This window comes from Falco punctatus, assembly GCF_963210335.1.
Source record: "Falco punctatus genome assembly, chromosome: 4".
In the NCBI taxonomy this organism is placed as follows: domain Eukaryota; kingdom Metazoa; phylum Chordata; class Aves; order Falconiformes; family Falconidae; genus Falco; species Falco punctatus.
The window spans coordinates 12,017,266-12,038,012 of record NC_137583.1 but is presented as its reverse complement, the minus strand read 5'-3'; the positions used below and the strand labels follow the sequence as shown (position 1 = coordinate 12,038,012).

The window sequence follows — 20,747 nt, the reverse complement described above, 5'->3', positions numbered from 1 at the left end:
GCAGTTTTGGGGCTTTTGGGTCTTTTTAAAGGACTTTGCATGTGATGTTTTTTGTGAGAAATGAGCATTGGGGGTGAGGGATTCCTCCCCAGGAAACCAGGCACGGCGGCAGTGAGCCCAACACCATCCAGCATCTCCATCCAGGGGGGCAGAGGCTGCTGCCCCCTCCCCTGCCATGAAAGCTGCCAGTACAGAGCACACCATGGGAGCCCACTGCCTGCACCCCCTAGCCCTCCAACCGTGCTCACTGCCCCTGAGGTCCCGCATCCTGACCTCCTCGCCAGGGATGCTGAGCCTTTCTGCATGGCTGCATATGTACCAGCCTCACTAAGACACACTTTCCATGGCTAATTACAGACACAGTCACCCTGGCCAAGACACACGCCTATTTTCGGAAGCTTTTAAAGAAAAAAAAAATAATATATATATATATATATATATATATATATATATGAATACACATGCACAGGCACATCCAAACTGCATCACATTTTTCCTCTGCAAATTTTTTCAGTTGCATTTTGTTCAACAGCTACCAGTTAATTTTTGAGTGCTGTCAATGGAAAGCAGAAAGCCAGAGGAGCCAGGGAACAACAGGCAGGCACTGACCCAGCCTCCGAGACCAGCAGACCTCCTGCCTTCACAGCTTCCAGGACTGCAAACTACTCTACAGACTTCAAGCTTGCCCACAAGCACCTCTGCTGAGCCCAAAATCCATCCTCAGACTGATTTTACTGCACCTTTCCGTGAAAATTTAGCTCTAAGTCCAGGTTGGGAAGAGCATCACCAGTGACACGAGTTTGGTGGAGCTCAGTTTTTGTCGGGGGTTGGCGCTGGGAGGATGCAGAGGGCTGGGGAGGACTTCTGCAGGTGAGAAAAGCCCTGTGGGAGACAGAGCATTCATCCCCTCCATTCCAAAGGGGACAGCATCCATATGTCTCCAGCTCCTTCCTCCCAGGCTTCACCAGAGAACAGCCACAGCGAAATCATCCACACATATATTTAACATTTCCCCTTCACCCACCACTGACCCAGCTCCCACCCATGCGGCTCCAGAGGTCCTTCACATCTGACAAGGACAATGAGTTGTCCCCATAAAGTCAAGGAAGCCCCCTACCTCAGCAGCCACCCGGCCCAGCGAGCAGCATCGCCAGCGTTTAAGCCTCCAGCTACGGCAGCACCAGGTTTGTTCTGCGGATGCCGGCACATAATTAAGATCTATGGGGCTCTATCAATCACCGACGGGAAAGGCAGGCATGGAAAGCTCAACTGCAATGGCAGAAGCCTCCATGTCACTGGTGTCAGGGTGCCCGAGGGATGCTGGTGAGGTGGCACAAATCCAGTCCACCCCTGGAGCAAGCAGCCAGGCCCCCCACCCTCCAAACCACCTCTCTGACCTGCTTTGTGAACTGTAATCCCTGTGCAGCATCGCTCCGAACTCTTGCCACAAAGGGAACAGCCTCAGTTCACATCCCAGTGGATGCTGCAACCGAGGTTGGCCCTGGAAGCAACTGCTGCTGGGAAGAGCCGGAGTTGCACACATGGGAGTTGTCGGCTGCTTACGGCATTTGAGGCTTCGATCTGGCACCCCAAAGCAGGGGCTGGGGGAGGAGAGCGTGTTTGCACGGGTCTCCTCACCCCTGAGGAGGAGCCCTCCAGGATGCAGATCCAGCACAAGGAAATGGCTCCTCTCCCACCTCCGTGCTCTGCCTGCTGCCCACCCTTGCCAAGCAGCATCCCTGAGACCAGCAGGGACAAGAGGTCTCCAGGAGCAGCAGCAGGATGGCCAGGAGCCCTTTGCCTGGACTTAACCATTGCCAAACCCTCCCCTGGTGCACAGCCCTGAAGGGGCAATTCTCCAGCCCTGCCCTCAGCAAAAGGCCCCCCACAGCCAGGACCCCCCAGCTAAGGGGATTAGGGGGGGTGAAGGGACCTTCCCAGGGGGGGCTCCAGGCAAAGGGAGGAAAGGACCAGGGAAGGCAAAGCCTGCAAAGAGCAAGTCCTCTCCTGCCCCAAAACACTCTCATTAACTCTTCCCCTCCCAGCCAAACAACGCAGCTTGGACCCACCCGTGCTCAGCCCACGGTGCAGCAGCATCGGGGAGCAGGACAGGACAGCTGCACCCCAGGAGCACACACAGCCTGGGGAGTAGAAGGACAAGCCCCACCTTCCCCCAGAGCATCAGTCTTTCCCCAGCTCACCCCCAAAGAGGGACCACCCAGCGGGATGGAGCAGCATCCCCACTATCCCAGAGCCGCACACAGCCACGCTAGCGCACAAATTGCTTCATTAAATGTCATCGCATTAAGCCAGTTTCATGAATTTAACATTGTCCCCCGACTATTGTTTGCCTGAAAATTAAATTACAGCAACATTTGTTGTTTCAACGCGTCTGTCAGTTAGGGATGGGGCTGGAGGAGGGGATGCAGACTGATGATGCCACTTCGGCAGCGGGGCTCCTGCGGGCGGGCGGCTCCAGTGAAGGTGGGAAACACAGCCAGGGCTTCCTTCACGGGGGAGAGAGAAGGGAATAATGAAGCTAACGTGCTGTTTCAACCAAAGCCAACCATACCAGATGTGGAGAAGTAAGCCAAGCTGCCCGGGAAGGGAAAGCATCGCTGTTCTGGAGCGGATAAAGGCCCCGACTGGTCCCTGCAGCCACCAGCCGGCACGGCAGAGCATCACCCCGTATCCCTCCAGGCAGCCACGGGCCCTGGCTACGTCCGCACAAGGAGCTCAGCGCAGCAGTCTGGGGCTTTTTGATCTTTCCAGATTACAAAGCTTTGCCACATATAGGAACACTCTGAAAAATGTCTTATTTATTCTTCCTTTTCCCTTGAGCAGCTCCTCTCTGCAGTATCAGAAACAAAGGTGACAACCTTTCGCTTTGTAAAGAAAACCGTCAAGCAAAGCGGACTATAAATAGCACCCAAAACTGACCTGCATCCCCAGCCGAGGGGAATGAAATGAAGACAAGTGAACGAACAGCTTCAAGGTCAGAGAGACTTTTTTTTTTCCCTTTGTTCAAGGTCTGGTAATTTTTATCCACGCAGGAGAGCAATCCAAAATACATCATTAGGGATGTAGCTAATAAAAACCACGCAGGCTTTTTTCAGGCCGGCATCATTTCCTTTGCCCGTACGGGGATTACAGTGGGAGGGAGATGCTTCCCCCAGCACCGGCTGTACCGACACAACCCCTCTTTGCATCCCCAGTGTGCCTGCACTGAGCGCCCTAGCCATCCCAGATGTGTCCAGCACAAAGCAACCGACCAATGCTGCCCTCAAGAGCATGAAGCATGGCAAAATTAAAGTGCTATCACATTATCCTGCCTTTCTCTGCCAGACCATAGGGATGCTCCCTACCACCTCAGCTCTGTCCTCAGTCTGCAGAGAATGAGTTTGTCACACGGCACTGGCTCTCTTCCTTCTCTCCAGCTGCTAAATGGCATTAAAAGAACTAAGCGTCTATTAAATAAAACTTTCCCACTATTGCTTCCCATGTAGACAATTGCTCTTGCTGCCACAGGGAGGTTTCTCGCCGGCGGCTGGTCCCAGGGCACACAAAGAGTGGGGAGGTGCCAGGCTCAGCTCTGGTACGGCACAAGCCACCCAGGGAAAGCACCCGTGGGCCCTGAAATCCAGCGCCAAACCCCGAACAATGGCACTCCCCCTGCCCATCACGTTCCCCGCTGAGCCCTGCTGCAGCCCTACTCTCCCTCTCCCGTCTCAACAGCTAAGGAAAGGGAGAGGGGGGGTTATGGAGAAACTTCCCAGCTTGGAAGCAGCTGAGCAGGGTTCAGGAAGGTTTATTCAGTGCAAAGTCCTTTAATGCCACTCCTCTGATCAGTCAGAGGTGAGACAGGGGAGCCTCAAGGAACCACCAAATGGCAGGAGAGGAAGAACGTGGGGTTGGCCTGCAGCAGACTGAGCTATTTCAAGCACTGGTAGGGGTAGGAGAGATAAAGGAGAAAGGCAAAATGGAGGAAAAAAGTTAGAATGGGAAATGTTTCCATTCTGGGTAGAAAGACAACGGAAAGTGGACGCCACACCTGCAGTCCATCCCATGGACTCAGGGCTCTGATGCTCCTCCTGCCCCTCCAGCGATGCTCTGCCCGGCTGCACCACCCCAGCCCCACCCACCAGTCTACTCCAGTTCACCCTCAGCCATGCAACTGCATCCAATCAAGGGATTAAAGCAAAAACCCATCAAACCCGTTTCATCATGAAGCACCATCATGTAAAATGCTAAGCATTATCCTTATTGTGGTGGCCTAAGCCAGGATTAGCACACACGCGCCCAAGGCTGGGAGACCCTCTTCCTTAGCCAGGCGACAAGTCTAAACCCCCCAGTGCCACCCAGCAGAGCTCCCAGGAATTGGCTCATCCGCGAGGCACGGCAGGATTATCAGCACAGCTCTGGTCCCTGGGTCTGTTTGCCCTGTATCGTGCAGGCTAAGTATGACCCTGGCAAGATGCAGGCTGAGCACTCCGGTCCCTTCTCAGGTGCTTCTTGGGTACTCTACGGGACGGGGTTTAACTCCTGTCCCCCATCCTGCTGCCCAACAAGGTCAGCCCCTGGGAGAAACAGGGGTACAGTCCCTGGGGTCTGCACCCTTACCATCACCCTGCCCCTGCTCCTCTACTTCCATATTTCACCCCACAATGCCAACTCCATGGGGCACCTTCCTGCTGCCTTCCCTGTCAGTACCAGCCTGCCATTAGCATCTGTTCTCCTGCTCCATTTCAGAAAATCCCACAATTAACAAGGGCAGGGGATAACGGAGGCTAAACAGCAGCTCTTCCAAGTGGCCTGGGGCTAAGTGCCATCCCCCCCTGGACCTTCAGTGGAGACTAATGACCCACATGTGTACCAAAGCCTCACAGATGGACGATGGGGCTCCAGCAGCCACCCGAGGGGCAGCTGGAGTCCACATCCTGCATCCCCAAGCGCCATACCGCACCTCCACCTCGCTCTTGATTTATGATGGATTTTCCTCCCAGTCCAGAGAGGAAAAGCGGGGAGATCAGCCCCCAGGGACTGGGGATGGCTGACCTTCCCCACTGTCCCATCTCTATCTGAGGCAGTGCTGGGGCACACAGGGACACAAACAACACTGAAACCAGCTTGGACCCTGCTGAGCAGGCACCTTCCCTCCTCCAGTGCACCATGGGCTCAGGGCAAATTCCTCAGGCACCATTAAATCTGGGTTAATGGGGCTGGACAAAGGTGAGGCAGGACACCTGCACTGCCCCTTCCCATCCAGGCATTCCTGCAGCCCCTGCCTCCCAAACCACCGCCTTTCTGATGAGTCCCAGAGCTCCTCACATCCCACCTCTTCTCTGCTGCCTTTGGTGGGAGGCCAGGGCTATTCTCCCACCTAAAAAGCCAAAATTAGTCAGTGTTTGAGCCAGTGAATAGGCACAATGGCTCCAACAAGAGGGACCCAACAGAGCTGGGACCTCCCAGCTCATTTCCATCTCAATAGGGTGGCTTTTCACCCTGCCCTGTAGCCAAGGGGCCACCGCAGAGGTCCCCAGCAAGAGGAGAGGTCCAGGGCAAGAGTCGTGCTCCCACTCTCCCTAGCAGAATAGGGGTCATAGGAGGGGGGGGGTGGGGTGGTGGAATCACAGCCCCACATTCAGCAGCAGAGAGATGCAGAGGAAAACACTCACCAGCTTCATGCTTCACCAACCAAACCAGCCCCACGAGCCAGGAGGGAGAACCCTGTGCTCACGGACAGTGCTGCACACCCTCCGTGATGGGCAAGTCCACACGCTCCTTTTCTTTAGGCAGTTCACTAGCAACTCTTGACCAGAGGTTCAGGGGGGGCTCAGCATCCACACCAAGGACCCCAAAGTATCACTCCCCACCTTGCTCTCCCAGCACGGCTGAGCCATGGCCACCATCACCTCACGCAGCCCCGCAACAACAGGGGCAAGACCAGCGACATGATACAGACACAAACCCCCAGGTGCTTGCTTTTTCCTTTCCCGGCCCTGCTTCCATCCTGTTTCCAAGCTGGTAGCCCCTGCCAGGGCACGGGACGGTCCGCAGGGACTGGCTGCGAAGGCGATGCTGCTGTGTTGGGCTGGCAGACGCGCCAGCTCCTGAGCACAGCCTGTAGAGCGGCACAAGCCAGCTCAGGGGGCTGCCGAGAGGCATTTTGCTCACAAACCCCTTTTCAGGGCAATTACAGAAGCCAGGTTTTGCACCCAGCAGCCCTTTTGAAGATACGGGGTCTTCAGGATCCGCCTCCATCCCTGAGCCTCTTCCAGCCTCTGCAACATGCTGCTCCCCAAAAGTCACCTTGCCCCGACACCGGCAAAGCGGGGTGGCAATGCTGCCTTACCCACCGGCGGCTCCGGCAGCTGGAGCGGGCTGATGGATGGGGCTGGGCAGAGCGCTGCCTGCGGGTACCCGGCGCCAGAGCCGGGGAGAGGGAGACGTGCACCGTCAGCGCTTTCAGCCGGGAAGGTTGGAGCAGGGCTGGCTGCTGCTGCCTCCCTGGCTGGCCGAGCGCCAGCTCCCAGGCCTCACTCACCTGCTGGCTTTGTGCAGAGAGCGGAGCAGATGGGGGCGAATAAAAAAAAAAAAGGTTATGGTTTGTGAGTCAAAACGCCTGGGGGTAAAGGGGGGATGGAAGGAGCATGGTCTGGGGGGAGGGAACCCCCAACACACCCTCTCCTTCCCCAAGGCTGCATGAGCATGCTGGAGCATCCCTCAGAGGGCCAGGAGGGTGGAAACACCCATCCCCATCCATCCTGCATGAGGCAGCAGCACCAACCCCAGAGGCATCCCCCTCCAGGAGTCACTCGAGGACGAAGCCGGCAGCTGCCTGCAGCCCCGGCCCTGCCACCCCGGCCGGTCCCCCCGAGGCCAACGGTTCACGATGAATTTCTAATTGTTTCCTCCAACAATGAGACATCCTGTTCAGCGCCGGGCGGCTCAACAAAGCCCGACGCCGGCGAGCGGGGGCCTCTTCCTGCTGAGCAGGAACGGGGAGATGCTGAGCGCTCCCCACCACAGGCAGGGGGACAGGGAAGGCTCCACCGCCCCCTCCACCCCCCCATCCACTGAACACACCAGCTCTCCAGCCTCCACCTTGATTAAAACAGCTTCACGACTCCGGCGAGAGCTCTCAAGGGGGCGGGGAGCCACCGAGAGGTATGTGATGGATTCACTTTGGCAACCGTCAGCTACCTTGTCATGCCAATAAAATTATTGCCACTGATTGGGGAGAGACGCAGACGCATGCTCGGAGGAGCGGGCTTCCCTCCCGGGGCTGGGCACAGGCTCTAGTGGGGGCTGTGCTCATGTGGGGAAGGGGCGAGGGGTCCCCAGGGGATGGGATGGGGACGGGGTGGGGACAGAGTGGGAGAGGGCAAAGGGAAGAGGCAGGAGGAACAAAAGGCCCTTGTGCCAGGCAGCCAGCTGGGGAGAGGCAGCAACACGGGCAGGAGAGGATTTCCAGGGGCTGCGCTGGGGTCGATGCTCGGGGAGCCCTCAAGGGTCACCGGCTGACACCGCTGGGACCAGGGCAGGCTTCATGCCCCAGATCTGCTCCCCCCCAAAAAAAATAAGTCCACCGAGGAACAGGCAGTAAGTAGGGTAGCTGGCAGCAGGGTCACGAGGGAGGCCGAGCCCTCGCGCGCACTCCGGGAGCCCGATTTCACGCGCCGAGACACAAAGGGCCCCTTTTCAGCTGGAGCCGCTTACCCCAGCGCTAAGCAGAGGGCGATGCGAAAGGACCTGCGGGGATGGGGACCGGCGGAGCGGGCAGGGAGCCTGACGGCTTCTCCCTCCAGCTCACGTGGGCCACGATCAGGTCATGCATTATACTCAAGAGGCCGACACATGGGGGCTTTTGTGATGGGATGAGAGCCAGCAGGCAACAAGGAAATTCCCAAAAAGCCACCAGGCAGCAGCCCCCCCTCCCCACAGCACCTATTTTCAGGTCATATTGCTCAGACACACAAAGGGTTGTAAACACACTGAAGCATCCTCCTCCGAAGCTTTAAGAGAACCCTACTCAAAGGGGGTGCCTCCATGGGCTGCCAAAATCTGGTCCCCTGGAGGACCCCCATCTCCTTGCCCTGGGCAGGACAGGGGCTGCAGGAGAGCCCCTTGGTCCTCCCCAGGACAGAAAAGGAGCACCGCATCCCATTGTGTAAGGATGGGGATGACCCACTTAGCGTGAGGAATTGTTTATTATTATTATTATTATTATTAAACTGAAGAAGCCAAAGAAGCCAGATGTGTGGTCAGTTCAGCTGTGCTTTTCCGTGGGAGAGAATAAACAAGCTGTGGCAAGCGTGAGCCCCGGCGGGGAGCAGATTCCCAATGGAGACACGTCCTGATGCATTTGCACCCAAGGCCAGCTGGTTTCAGGACAGGGCAGGGAGCTGCAGGGATTACAGTGGCAACTGGGCAGCCAGATAATCCTCAAAAAAATGAGCTCAGCTGACCACCAGGGATGTGTAGTCCAATGCTACCCTGGCTGGGATGCACTGGCTGCACCACCCCACAACCACGCCTGCCTTGGGGATCTTCAGTGCCTGGATCCCAGGTGGTGCTGGATAACTTCTGCGGGGCTGTGGCAGGAGCGACAGCTCGCACGCAGCCTCCTTGCCCTGCAGCAGCCGGGACGGCAGTGGGCAGGGAGCCACCAGCTACTTTGAGGGAGGAGCTCAGCTCAACCCCCAAAAATAACCAGGCAGCACCCAAAACTGGGTCAACCCACAAGGGCCACACTGGTGCTCAGCAGAGCCCCAAGGCAGTGTCTTGTTTGCATAACAAGGAGCAGATGGCAAGCTAACAAGGGCAGCCGCACCTCCCAGGATGCCCCACTGGCCCAGCTCCCAGCCGCCAGCCCCAGCACCCTGCAGTTACTGGGAGGGGCTTGCACCACCAGCACACCCCCTCCAGCATCGTCCTTCTTCCCTCTCCCCGTACTACACTTCAAGCACACCCAAAATCAAGTCCTCGGCATGCACAGGTTAAGAGGTGACTACGTGTGCAGCATCAAACATGTCTTTCCAGCATGCGACTGAGTAACTCCCATTGCAGTTACACACACCGCTTTCTGTCCACCCAAAAAAATAAGACAGACAACCTGGGAAAATGACAACTGCGCAGTGAAAAGATTGTCAAGCGAGGACAGGTGGTTTCCAGGAAAAACCCAAGCGTTAGCAAGCAAGCCTCACTTCCCTTGCGCAAATACCCCCTGGACATCCCCACTGCAGCACGCTCACAGCTTTTGTCCCCACGGCGCTTCCCCATCTGCAGCACCCCAGACCACAGCGTGCAAGGCCGGGTCCCCAGCGCACCAGCCGGGAGCGCGGAGGAAGCAGCCACTGCCAGCCCCAGCAGGGTGAGAAGTCATCCCTGCACCGCTCACGGGGCAGCGGCAGGAATTCCCCGGGCACCCCAGCCCCGTGACGGCTGGCATGCGGGGCAGTGAGCACACGGGGCCGTGGCTTTCCAGCCCTGGCCTCTCCGCATAACTCGGGGCCAGCCAGAGATAACCGCCTGCCTGGCCATCCTGCAGGGACAAGCTGAGAGCGGGCTGCCAGGGGCTTTGCCGCTGTGACCCACCTGGCATCCCAGGGGTCCTGTATCTCCGTCCCCTCTGTGCCTCCCCAGCCCAGCCCGCAGCCCCCATCCCACAGCCAGTTTTGCAAATCTGATGTTGCCTGCGATATCTTTCCACCCCCCTGCAATGGGGGTCTCCCTGCAGCTGCGGTGGCAGCAGGTGCTGCCCAGCACCCGGCCCTGCAGCAGCAACTGTTGGCGGGGCCGGGAGAGGCTGCAGGGCGGCCAGAGGCTCGCATGGCTTTTGGGGCAAGGGGGACAAAGGGAGGCTCTGTCTGCACACAACAGCCTGGACAAATGCTGGGCATGGAAGCTGCCATCCAAGGAAAATCCAGACGTGGCACTAACTCTGCCCTGACCTTACCCCAGCCCAGATGGTGAGATCCGTGCCCCCTCGGCAGAGCAGCATCCATTACAGGGCTCTTGGGGATGGGGAGGGGAGCACCCAGCTGTCGGCACAGCCCTGCCCTCCCTCCCCAAAGAAGCAGCCAGGGGGTACTGGGAAGTGCAGGATGGGCCCACAGGAGGGCAGAGAAGCCACCAGGCTGCACCAAGCCTCACACGGGTGCTTCCAAGGGCACAGTGTTAAACTCCGATGGTATAAAAGCAGAGGGATTGTGACCACTGCCGTGGGATGCAACCCCCCTGTATCCTCCACCTGGAGGAGCTACCTTGGCCACACTCGCTGGACCCCTGCCAGGCATTCCATCCCCTGGCTGGGGACACGTCGGCACCACTTGAGGACAGGTCGGCAGCCCCTGTCTCAGGGAGGAGCCCTCCCCTCCCTCCAGCCCCACTGGCAGCCAGGCAGCAGGATCGGGTAGCTGCTGAGGCAGCGCTTTGCCAGGCAGCCAGGCAGCCCCTGCTGCAGAAAGGCTGGGCTGCCCACCCCAAGGTCACAGCAAGGGACGAGGGGGGACCTGGCAGCGCAGGGCTCAGAGCCTGCAAAGTGCTCCCTGGCTGCAATCAGAGTGATCTGCGACCCCAGGGGGGGTTGGGGACTCCAGGCAGGACAAGCCTACACAACCAGCCTGGCATCCCAGTGCTGGGACAGGACCGAGGCCGCCTCTTGGGTCTCCATGGAGCTCCTGCTCCGTGTCCTCCTGCCCTGCAGGGCCAGAGAGCCAGACCAGCTCTTTGCAGCACCAAGTTTGGAAACCAACAAAAAGCAAGCTGGGGAAAGGCCTGCAGGACTGAAGGATGGTCAGACCAGACCCGAGCTCCAAGTCCTGCCCTCAGCCACGATTCTGTAGCACGCAGCCTGCACCCTGGCCAGACACCCACCCTAGATCACTCTTGGCAAGTGGCTCTGAAGGTGCAAAGTCCACAGAAAAACTGAAAGAAGGGAGAGGAAAAAACAAATCTGCTGTGTAAAAAGTAACCGCCGGCCTTTCCAGATAAATAAGGAACCAGAGGTCTAACACTGTCCGTGTGGCTTTGTGAACCCTCCTCCCTCACGCTCCTTCCTTCCCATCCCCATTTAAAACCTCCCATCTGGAGCCCAGCGGCAGGAGAAGCCGCCAGCAACGCGACACCAGTCCCTCTGGATCCCTCATCGATCCGGAAGGGAGGACGAGCTGCCTCCGTCAGCTCCCCACAGCCCCACTCAGCCCTGGCGCCGCCATGGCCCCCCCTCAGGGACCGCAAAAAGCCAAGCAGAGGATGTGGGGCTCGAGAGGACCACCAGCATCCTGCCCCCCACCCCAACATATGCTGCCCATGTGCCCCCTGCCCCTGAACACTCTGCTAACAGGCAGGGCCACAAGCAGGTCAGGGGCCCAGGGGCAACACGGGCAGCGCAAGCAGGACATATGGGAACTAGTGTCCACAACAGCACCGTGCTCCTGATTGCCGCCAGGGAAGCCACCCTGCCTCCTCCATGGCACCCTGACCAGCACACATCAGGAGAAGCAGCAAAAACACAGGGTGCTGTGCCCAGGACAGGATGCTAGAGCACATCACAAGCCACAGAGCAATGGGCCAGAACCCCCAGGCAAGCACCAGTTCTCCTGCCCCTGGCAGGGACCATACCAGGACCTTCACATTACCTTTCCCTGGCTGAGGATGCATTTAGCACAAGCTATGTTTATACAGGGCAAGTACAGCTGTAATTATAGGCATGATGTTATGATAACAGGAAATCTGTGCCCTGTGGAGATGCAGGCAGAGAGAGGCAAATGGAGCTATCTTCTAATTGCCACCAACAAGCAGCCTTTCGTGCCGTGGTGGGGTATGGGAAGAGAAGTCTCCCCTGCACCAGGCTGCAGCCATCAGCACCCACTTCTGCTCACCCTGCCCAGGTCAACAGCAAAGACACATGGACCTGGACAGACAGAAGCCGTCCTGTGGCAGCTGCAGGGCAAACCTATCTGCCCTGAGACACAACGGGACAAGCTCTGATCCACCAGCAGCCAGGACTCAACTTCCCGAGGTAATAACCCTTCCAAAAGACAGAGGTTTTGTAAATTTGGCTGGCTGAGAGGATCAAAAGGAAATTGCCCCTCACCAGCCCTTTGTACATTACCCCCAATATCAAGTCATGCTGTGAGGGGGGCACAGCCCTACCTGTACCCCAAAACGGGCCGGCAAGGCGAGCAGCCATCCCTCCCCATCAGCACGACTGAGGGTTTCCCTACCTTTTTGATCTTCCCACTCCGCGTGCCCGCAAAGACGACAGTTTGTCCTCTGTAGTCGTAGGCAGCCACCGAGGTCATCCCATCCTCCTTATCCACAAAAAGCGGAGTCCCCTCGATGGTGATGGTCCCGCCCAGCGGCTGGTTAAAATCCTGGCCACAGAAATTGTCATCAATCTGCAGAGGCTGTTGGAAGAAAACAGGAGACATGATCTTTTTGCCAATGCCCCAAATGCAGGACCTCCCAGACGGCCATCAGCCATCTCCCACCTCTACGCCATCAGCTACAGCTGCTTCGGCAGCCCCTCTTGTCCCAGCCATCCCACCACACCAGCCTAGGGAAGGGATGAGCTGATGCTTCCCTGAAATTCCCTGTGTGCTGATGTAAGGCACTTGGGACACATCCAAGGCATGCAATCCCTCTGCATCTGAACAAGCTTTGCAGACCAAGACCAAGGCTCTCAGTCTTTATCTTACAGAGCAGCACTTACAAACCCAGCGGGAGCCAGCACAGCATCCCTGCTCCCCCCCCATCCCCGCCGCAGCCATCTCAGACACGTGGGATGCCAGCACGAGCTCCCCAACACACACACACCCCTCTCCTCCTCACCGTGGTGCTAGCTTCAAAAAGAAAATCGCTCCACAGTAAGGCAGGAGGGGCTGAATCCTGCATCCCAGCCTCCCCCCAGAGACAAAATACTTCCCAGCCAAGGCCGTGCCAAGACAAACGGGTCAGGGCTCCTGAAAGAGCCTCACTTCACATAGCAGAGCCTCCAGCAAACACACTACCCACCTGCCAGCCCTGTCCTTCCTCCCACAGGAATGTCTTTGGGAAATCCCCACATTTTTTCGTGCTGCCTTGCCCCAGACAAGGCACCTGGCTCAGCCAGCTGCCGCCTCAGCTCAGCGCTTGCCCGCAGGTCTGGGAGAAGCTTTTGCAAGCTCTGCCTGGGGATCGGCAGAGGCAAGGCTGCACCAGCCCCTCTCTGCCCTCAGGGCTGCGACAGGAGGGACCTCTGACAAGGACAGCCCCCCTGACGGGCAAGGCAAAGCAAGAGGGATGCCCACTGTGAAAGCCGGGAAGCAGGATGGGGAGCAGGACCGGGACCAGCTCTGCAGCACTTGCCCTCTCCCATTGACCACGCTCACCCTGACCTGCTCAGTAGAACAACAGACCCTGGCCACGGGTCTCCAGCCTGGGGGCACACGGCCCCCCCAGAGGTCCCAACGCTAGACAATGGCCTCACACAGCACCAGCAGAATCCACCCCCAGCAGCCCTGGCCCACCCCAGGCAGCGAGGGGCTCCAGCCAAATTTCCCAAGTGTGGCAGCAAGCCTGGGTGCAGGAGGTTAGGGCAGCACGGCAGGCATGGCCGAAGGGCAGCCAGCCTGCTCTGGCCACGGCATTTTTCTGCTTCACAAGGTTCCTTATGTAACTTTGAATTTAAAGGAGAGAGGGTTTTTGGCAAGCAGCAGCCTCCAAATGCATGCCAGTCCCCAAGGGGTTCTAAATCCATACAGCATGTGCACAGAGCATATGGGAAAATGCCGAGTTCCACATACGCACGGGCAGTACATAGCTCGACCATTCCCACTCGCCGGCACCTGGGAAATGATGGTCAGCTCGGACTGGCTCCCACCAGCAACCTGCAGTCACCCACAGCGAGGAGGGAAAACACGGCGGTTTTCCATGCCCTGGCACAATGCACTCACAGCCACAACGGCTTCAGCCTCCTGCAGCCACGGCGAGGCTGCTCGCCCTCCTCGCCCTGCCGCCACGCCAGCCCCAAGGCCAGTGGTTCCACCCCAGCCTGCAGTGGGGACTCAGTGCTGTGTCAGCCTTCCAGCAGGAAAAAACTGGGACACTGGCCTCCCCGGGTGGTCTGGGGATGCTGGGCTGCTTCCTCAGTTACTCTAACTTCTGCTTTGCTGCGTGCCTGAGTTAGGTCATAGCTAAAGATTAACCACTTGACCTTTGCTCGTCCTTCCCTAAACTGGGGGAACCCCCACAGAGAGGCGTGAGAGGTGCGGGGATCCCCAAAACAGGAACCTGGGGCACAACTTGCCTCTGTGACCACAGGAAAAAAAGGGGGAAGGGGAATCTGAACCTCTCCACCCACCCTCTGAATCCCACCCAGCCTTGCAAGTGTCCTCTCCTCTCCATCAGCCAGCACACGCACTAAGCATCCTCCTCTGCATCACCCGGCTAGACATTTTAAAACAACAGACCTGAGAAAATTATCTTCCCAACCACGGAGCAAGACAGAAGCGATGCTCCGGCCAATACCCAGCTCGTAGCTGGACACCAGGATCCTTCAGGCATTTCGCTGGGAAAACACACTCTCTCTGTCCCTCTCTCTGCCTCAGTAAAAAAGCATCCCAGCACCTTCCACCCATCCACCAGCAGTAGCAGAGGGGCTAAGGGCAATGGCATGAAGGTATTTAAGCGCCTGCAGCCCCTGGGAGCAGCTTCTGCCCTTCCATGCTCAGTCTGCAGCTTCCCCAGCCCCTCCGCTGCTGAATATGCAAGAGCAGAGATGTTTACGGTGTTTACTCCTCTCTGCTTTGTCTCAACAAACTCTCTGGGAAACGACAAATACAGCTGTGCTCCAGGACCGTGAGGAGTGCCCGCCACCGCCGAGATGCCGACACCACCTCGATAAATAATTACGCTGACAATTAGCTCATTAACGGCAAATGCCTCGTTGGGGAAGCACAGGCAGGCTGCACGGCGAGGTCGGGCCAAGGGCGGCAGCGCAGCGCGGGGTCAGGGCACCAGCCGACATCCCTGGCGGATGCGGTGGGATGGAGGGATGGAAGGACAGAGGGGACAGCTGTCCCCCAGCCAGTGCCGGCAGGGACCGACACACACCACAGCACGCGAGGGCCAGTGACCTTGCAGTGTTTCAGCCTGCAGATGCTGGGATCCGCAGGAGGCGTCGAGTGCGGGTGTCGCCGGGCGTTTGCAGGGACCACGGCCTCTGCCCACTGCAAGGGGGGGGCTGTTTGTTTTCGCCCTTCCTTAATTATTTTTTTTTTCCTTTTGTTTTTATTTCAGTGTTTTCCTTTGGCACCCCCTCCGCAGCCAGACACCCCAGGCCCCCACCTCTGCAGCACAGCTACCTTCTCCTTTCCCCCAGCACTATCGGCCTCCCCGAAATCGGGTCAGGAAACTTGGATTTCCCAGGGGAAGCGGCCTGCGGGAGGGGGTGCCCACAGCACCAAGCGAGCAAGAGCAAGCGTCTCCTTGACGTGTCTTGTCTCATTGCCTCCCTTCAAGCCCACTTACCAAAGCAATGAGGGAGCAGACAGCAGAGGCAAGCCTCGCGCTGCTCAGCATTATTAATTAGCCAGTAATTCGCCAGTTAACACCATTACAGGCTCACCCCATCTCCCTGTGCCCCCCAGGGGCTGCAACGGAGGATGTGGGGCAGGGGGACACCCGAAAAGCCAGGGAGCAGGCTGCGGGAGGCAGGTACCAAGTGCCCGGCTGGGATGCCAGGCTTTCTGCACGTTAATCGCCGGCCAGGAATAATCCCAGTGTGGTATGGTTCATTAACACCTGCATTTCTCTGGCTGCCCCAGGAAGGATTTGGCTTATCCCGGCCCAGTTTGGGCCAGTTTGTCACCAGCCACTGCCCTGTGCCAGCAGGCTGGGCAGCAAGCCCCACTAAGGAGTCAAAATTCATTTTCTCCCTGGAGCAGCCCAGGGAAAGCTGCTGCCCACATCCTGCTGGCTCCGGCCAGTGGCTCTACCCGTGCTGCCAGCCCGGGGGTCAAGGACTCCGCGAACCCCAAATCACTCCCTGCTGCAACTTCTGCATCCAGCTCCAAGCCACTGTCCTTTTTTCCAGCCCTGCTACATCAGATCCTCATCCCCCCATTTCGGGGATGGGTGTGCTGGGCTGATGCACTGAGCACGTCTGGCCATGGGCACGCAGACCCCCAGTCCCTGCACTGCACAGGGGAAGCAAAGAGCCAGGCTACACAACAGCGAACCCCTCTTCAGTGAAACACAGCCAGCAGCAAAGCCTCCGGACGAGCTCGGGAGCGATTTAGGCAGCGGGGCTGGCTGCACCCCAGGACCGGACCGGACCGCCCTGCCGGACGCCTTTGCTGTATGCACGACTCCATGCTTGGGTCCGAGTGCATCAACATGAGGGGTCTCACTCCCCTTCCCACTGCTGGATAGCTGGATCCCAGAAGTGGAGAGAGAAACAGGAGACAGCAATTCGCTCTACTCGCCAGCACCGGGGAGGAACCACCAACACCTCCTGAGCTAGCTGCCAACACTGGTGGCCTCTCCTCCTGGCTCTGGCACCAGCTCCAGAGAATTGGAGCTGCTCTGCAGTGCCGGGAATGAGCATCTCTTGTCCCAGCACCACTCAAGGTCCAGGAGCAGGGTGCTGGCAAAGCCTCCTTCGGCATGGACCAGCCTCAGTCCCTTGCTTCTGCAAAGGAGTGGAGCAAGAGAGCTCCTGGGACATTTTCCATATGGACAGGGTGTAAATCCCAAACAACTACTGACTTGAGCAATTACATTCTGCCTCCTTAAAAATAAAAAAACAGCATGCCCTTTATTTTCTGGCCAGCACTCACCACTGAGAGATCTGTCACTGCCACGACCCATCCCAGAGGTGGCTGTGTTTTATTAGGGGCACAGAAATTCCTGCCAGAAAGAGGTTACATGCTCCACGGGGTCTGGTTTGGCTTGCACTCAGCACAGCAAGGGGCTGAGGGTTTGACTCACGATCCAGTCATGCCTTTCCCAGCTCTGCTTGGCAGCTGGAGCAGGATGGGGACAAAAAACAGCACCTGGCTCCCCTGGGGGCAGGCAGCACCCCCTAACCCAACCCGTTCGAAAGCAGGAGCCACCCCATCGGGGCACACATCCTTCCAACCTGCACGAGCCACAGCTGGCAGGACCCAAAGAGCACCCTGAGGTCCACCTACACACGTGGGTGGGCTGACCACCGGGCAGCAAACCCAGGACCCTCCTAGCATGAAACTGTGCCCAAAGTGCAGGGGGGCAGAGCACCCACCCCCAAAGCCGGGGGGCACAGCGCTGCCGTGGGGCACCGGGAGAGCGAGCGGGAGGAAGCAGTGAGCATCTCCTCTGCCGGAGCCAGCAGCTGCGCGACCCAACAGGCAGCAGTGTAACGATTTCATCATTTTCCAGCAAAATTGAATTAGTTCAAAGCCAAAATCTGATTTGCGAGCCCAGCGCTCTTGACAGCAAACCCTTTACTTTGTCAGGCAGCTGTTAGCTGTCTCCTCCAGAGCTGCGGGGAGGACGGTGGGAGGGAAGGCAGGGCTGCTCCGCAGGGACCCCCTACCCACCTGCCTGCTCCGCCAGGCACACAAAACCCTGCTCAGGCAGGGCTGGGGGCTCACTGATGGGTGCCGAGCATCAGCAAGCGGGGCTGGGGGGGAAGTGGGCGATAGCAAGGGTGTCAGGACCTCCACCAGACTCCACCAAATGCACCAACACCCCAAAACCCCTCTCTGCCAGGTACCTGACCCTGCCTTGCGACTATATAGCTTAGCTGGGTGATGCCCAGCATAATACCTCCCTGTCACGCAGAACGGTAGCCTCCCCATGACCACTCACGGTTTATAACATTGCCTAGAAAAAAGAAAGTCCAGCCATAGTAATAGTTCAGGTGGAAAACAAACCCAGAGAGCCAAGCAGGGAGCTGACCCGCTCCCCACTGCTCACAGACCCCACACTGAGCAGCTGAGCCACCAGCAGGGGCCAGACACACCCACGCCCCTGGGAACAGCGGGGAGGGCTCCCTTGGCTGGGAATCGCACCTCCTGCACCTCTGGATGACAGCTTGCAGTGGCCACGCTCAAAAGCCACCTCACTGATGGTGCCTTGTGACCTCTGTCCTCCTCTCCAGCACTCCATGGAGAGGACATCAGTCCTCCACATTGAGCATCTGACCAACTTCTACCAGGGCCACCAACCTCCCCACCTCTCTCCATCAGGTCCACACTCCCTGTCTCCCACAGCCTACCTGCCCCCAACGCCTTCTGCTCGGCTACCACCAAATCCCAGGTGACGCAACCCTCACAAATTCACGTGTGCCATCCGCAAGGGACTCCCCAGCAGAGCTGCAGCAGATGCCCTGAGGACTGAGCATCCTGCCCTCCCTGCCCAACTCACCCACACTCCCCAAATCACAACGCAGGGGCACCAGACGCAGGCACCTGCATCAGCATGGAGCCCTCTGCTTCGGTCTCACCACAGGCACCAACACAACCCAAACCCAGAGGGCCACCCCACAACGAAGCCATGATTCTCCACAAGGAATGGTACTGAGCAAGCTGCAGACCCGGCCCTAACGGCACCAGTCCTCCCACCAGGAAAGGTCCAGCCAGAGCACACTGCCAGGAGCCAGCAACAGCCTGGCTTGGGTAGAGACAAGTGAGAACTTACCGAGTTGATGCAGCCCAGCTCCTTATTCAAGAGCCAGGGGAGCGAAAGTTTCCCTTCCCCTCTGTAGCATGACTGGATGCGCTCCTTGATCTTATCCTTGATCTTCTTCAACGTGAAGAGGCAGAGCACAGACTCCTTGGGAGGCTTAACCCTGTTTTTCTGGCCCTGGGAGAAGATGGTGAAGAGGATATCCTCTTGCTCTGAGATGCCCAGGTACTTGGCCAAAGCCTTGCCAGGCTTGGTCAGGTAGGCATCCTGGATCAGGCGGTACTCAATGCCGTCCTGCATGCAGCCGATGGGGAACTCCACGTAGGAGTAGAACTTGGGGTCGTCCACGCAGAGGCGGACGATCTTGGAGGTGAAAAACTGCTCCCCAGTGGAGTCAGGCGAGGTGAGCTGGGTGTCCAACTGCAGGGTCAGGTAGTAAACAAACTGCTCACTGCTGAAGCTGTAGATGTAGTAGATGTCAAAGGTGGGGAACTTTGAGAGCGTATCCGAGGGGATCTTCAGTTGGGAGGAGACAAACTCATCCTGGTAGACAAAGCCAAACATCTCCGCATTCTCCTCGTTGGCCATCAGCTTGCGGCTAGAGAGGGTGGGGAAGTACTCTGACTTCCCATCAATAGGCGTCCCAATGAAGAGCTTGTTCTGCCCATTCAGCACCTCGATGATGACCCCAGACATGGTGCCCGACTCATTGACGCTGGAGAGGTAGTGCTCCTTGCGGTGGTGGGGCTCACCCAACTTGAAGAGGTCATCCAGCCGCAGGAACTGGCAAATACCCTGGGAGGCACTGCCACAGGCAATCAGCCGGTTCCCCGAGTAGTCCACCAGCAGCAGTTTGTTGACGTTGTTGGTGGTGACCAGCCCGTGCGGGCAGGACTGAACACTGGGTGGAGGGTAACACTTCTCATTGTCCTCCACGGGCCCAGTCACGTGGGTCCGCAGGAGCGTGAGGTTATTGGAGAGCTTGTAGATCCGATTGACAGCCCCCACGTAGACCTCCCCAGTTTTGTTGTGGACCACCAAGTGCGTCAAGCTCCAGTCTGTAACCGGGAAAGTCCTAAAGGGAGACTTGGGGCTGCCTTCCGCCAGCGGTAGCCAGGTGCTCCCCAAGAGCAGCAAGGTCCAAACATTGATGGACAAGTGGTGCTTGAGCCAAAGGAGCCGCATTGCAGCAGCCTCACATCCAGCCAAGGCCATGCCCAAACCCAGCCACAAAATAAATAGAAACAAACCCAAACTAAAGGGATGAAGGAGGGAGGAGGAACTAACGGGACACAGTCTCCTCTGCTTCCACTGCGCTCGGCATTCAGGGCATCGTGGGCACAGCCAGTCTGGTCAGCCCTAGAGGGAGAAATACAAGAAGAGCAGTGTTAGGAGGCTTTCCTGCAAGGTGTCAAGCCTGTTCCACCCCACGCAGCAGAAACGCTGCTGCTTCACACTCTTCCAGCAGACAGCCTAACAAAACATCCCCCACCACCTCCTGCCCCAGAGGAAAACGTGTCCCTGGTACAGGGACCAAGAGAACTTGTGAGATGCTAAGGACAACTCCGCCCGGTCACACACCGCTGTGCACAGCATGTCCCCACTGAAGAGCTGCCATGCACTTTGTCCCACCACCCCAGCATCACCCGCCAACCAGCTGCCCTGCCCCAAGGGGCACCACCTTGCCCTCACCCCCCCCAAGCCCCCTCGGGAAGAGCAGCAGCCACTCGAGCGTGCCTGCAGCCCTTGGCTGGACCAGACTGGCAGGCAGCAGCCTGGCGATGCGCTCCGGCACACCTACCCCATACATACACCTCACCGGGGCGTAGCTGGCCCTGACCTGGCTTTTAAGGCCACCAGCAGCACCAAAGCGTTAGCCAGGGATGGCTGCTAACAAGCCTCGAGAGGAGCCCCCTGGCCTGCTGCCCCTGCCCCGCTCCACTGCAGCACGGGAGCAGGTGCAAAAGCCCAGTTTGCAGCAAGAAGAGCCCGAGCCCCTACACAGAGGAAGATCTTGAAAGCACCTTTTAAAGGAGCTGGGAGAGCCGAGAGCCCTGGCACGCTGCCTGCCGTCCCTGCCACCTGCCTGC

At 58.1% G+C, this 20,747-nt stretch overlaps 1 protein-coding gene across 3 annotated transcripts in view; it reads right to left on the bottom strand.

Annotated features, from left to right (window-relative positions):
- The window catches only part of PLXNA1 (plexin A1), a 123,396-nt gene that overhangs the window by 86,459 nt on the left and 16,190 nt on the right, over positions 1–20,747 (bottom strand). For all 3 annotated transcript variants that reach the window (XM_080384903.1, XM_080384905.1, XM_080384904.1), the window contains 2 exons: positions 18,670–20,016; positions 12,231–12,413 (listed from right to left, as the gene is read on the bottom strand). In XM_080384903.1, coding sequence (XP_080241029.1) covers positions 12,231–12,413; positions 18,670–19,872 — 1,386 coding nt within the window. In that variant the 5' untranslated portion in view covers positions 19,873–20,016. The remainder of the gene's footprint in view (positions 1–12,230; positions 12,414–18,669; positions 20,017–20,747) is intronic.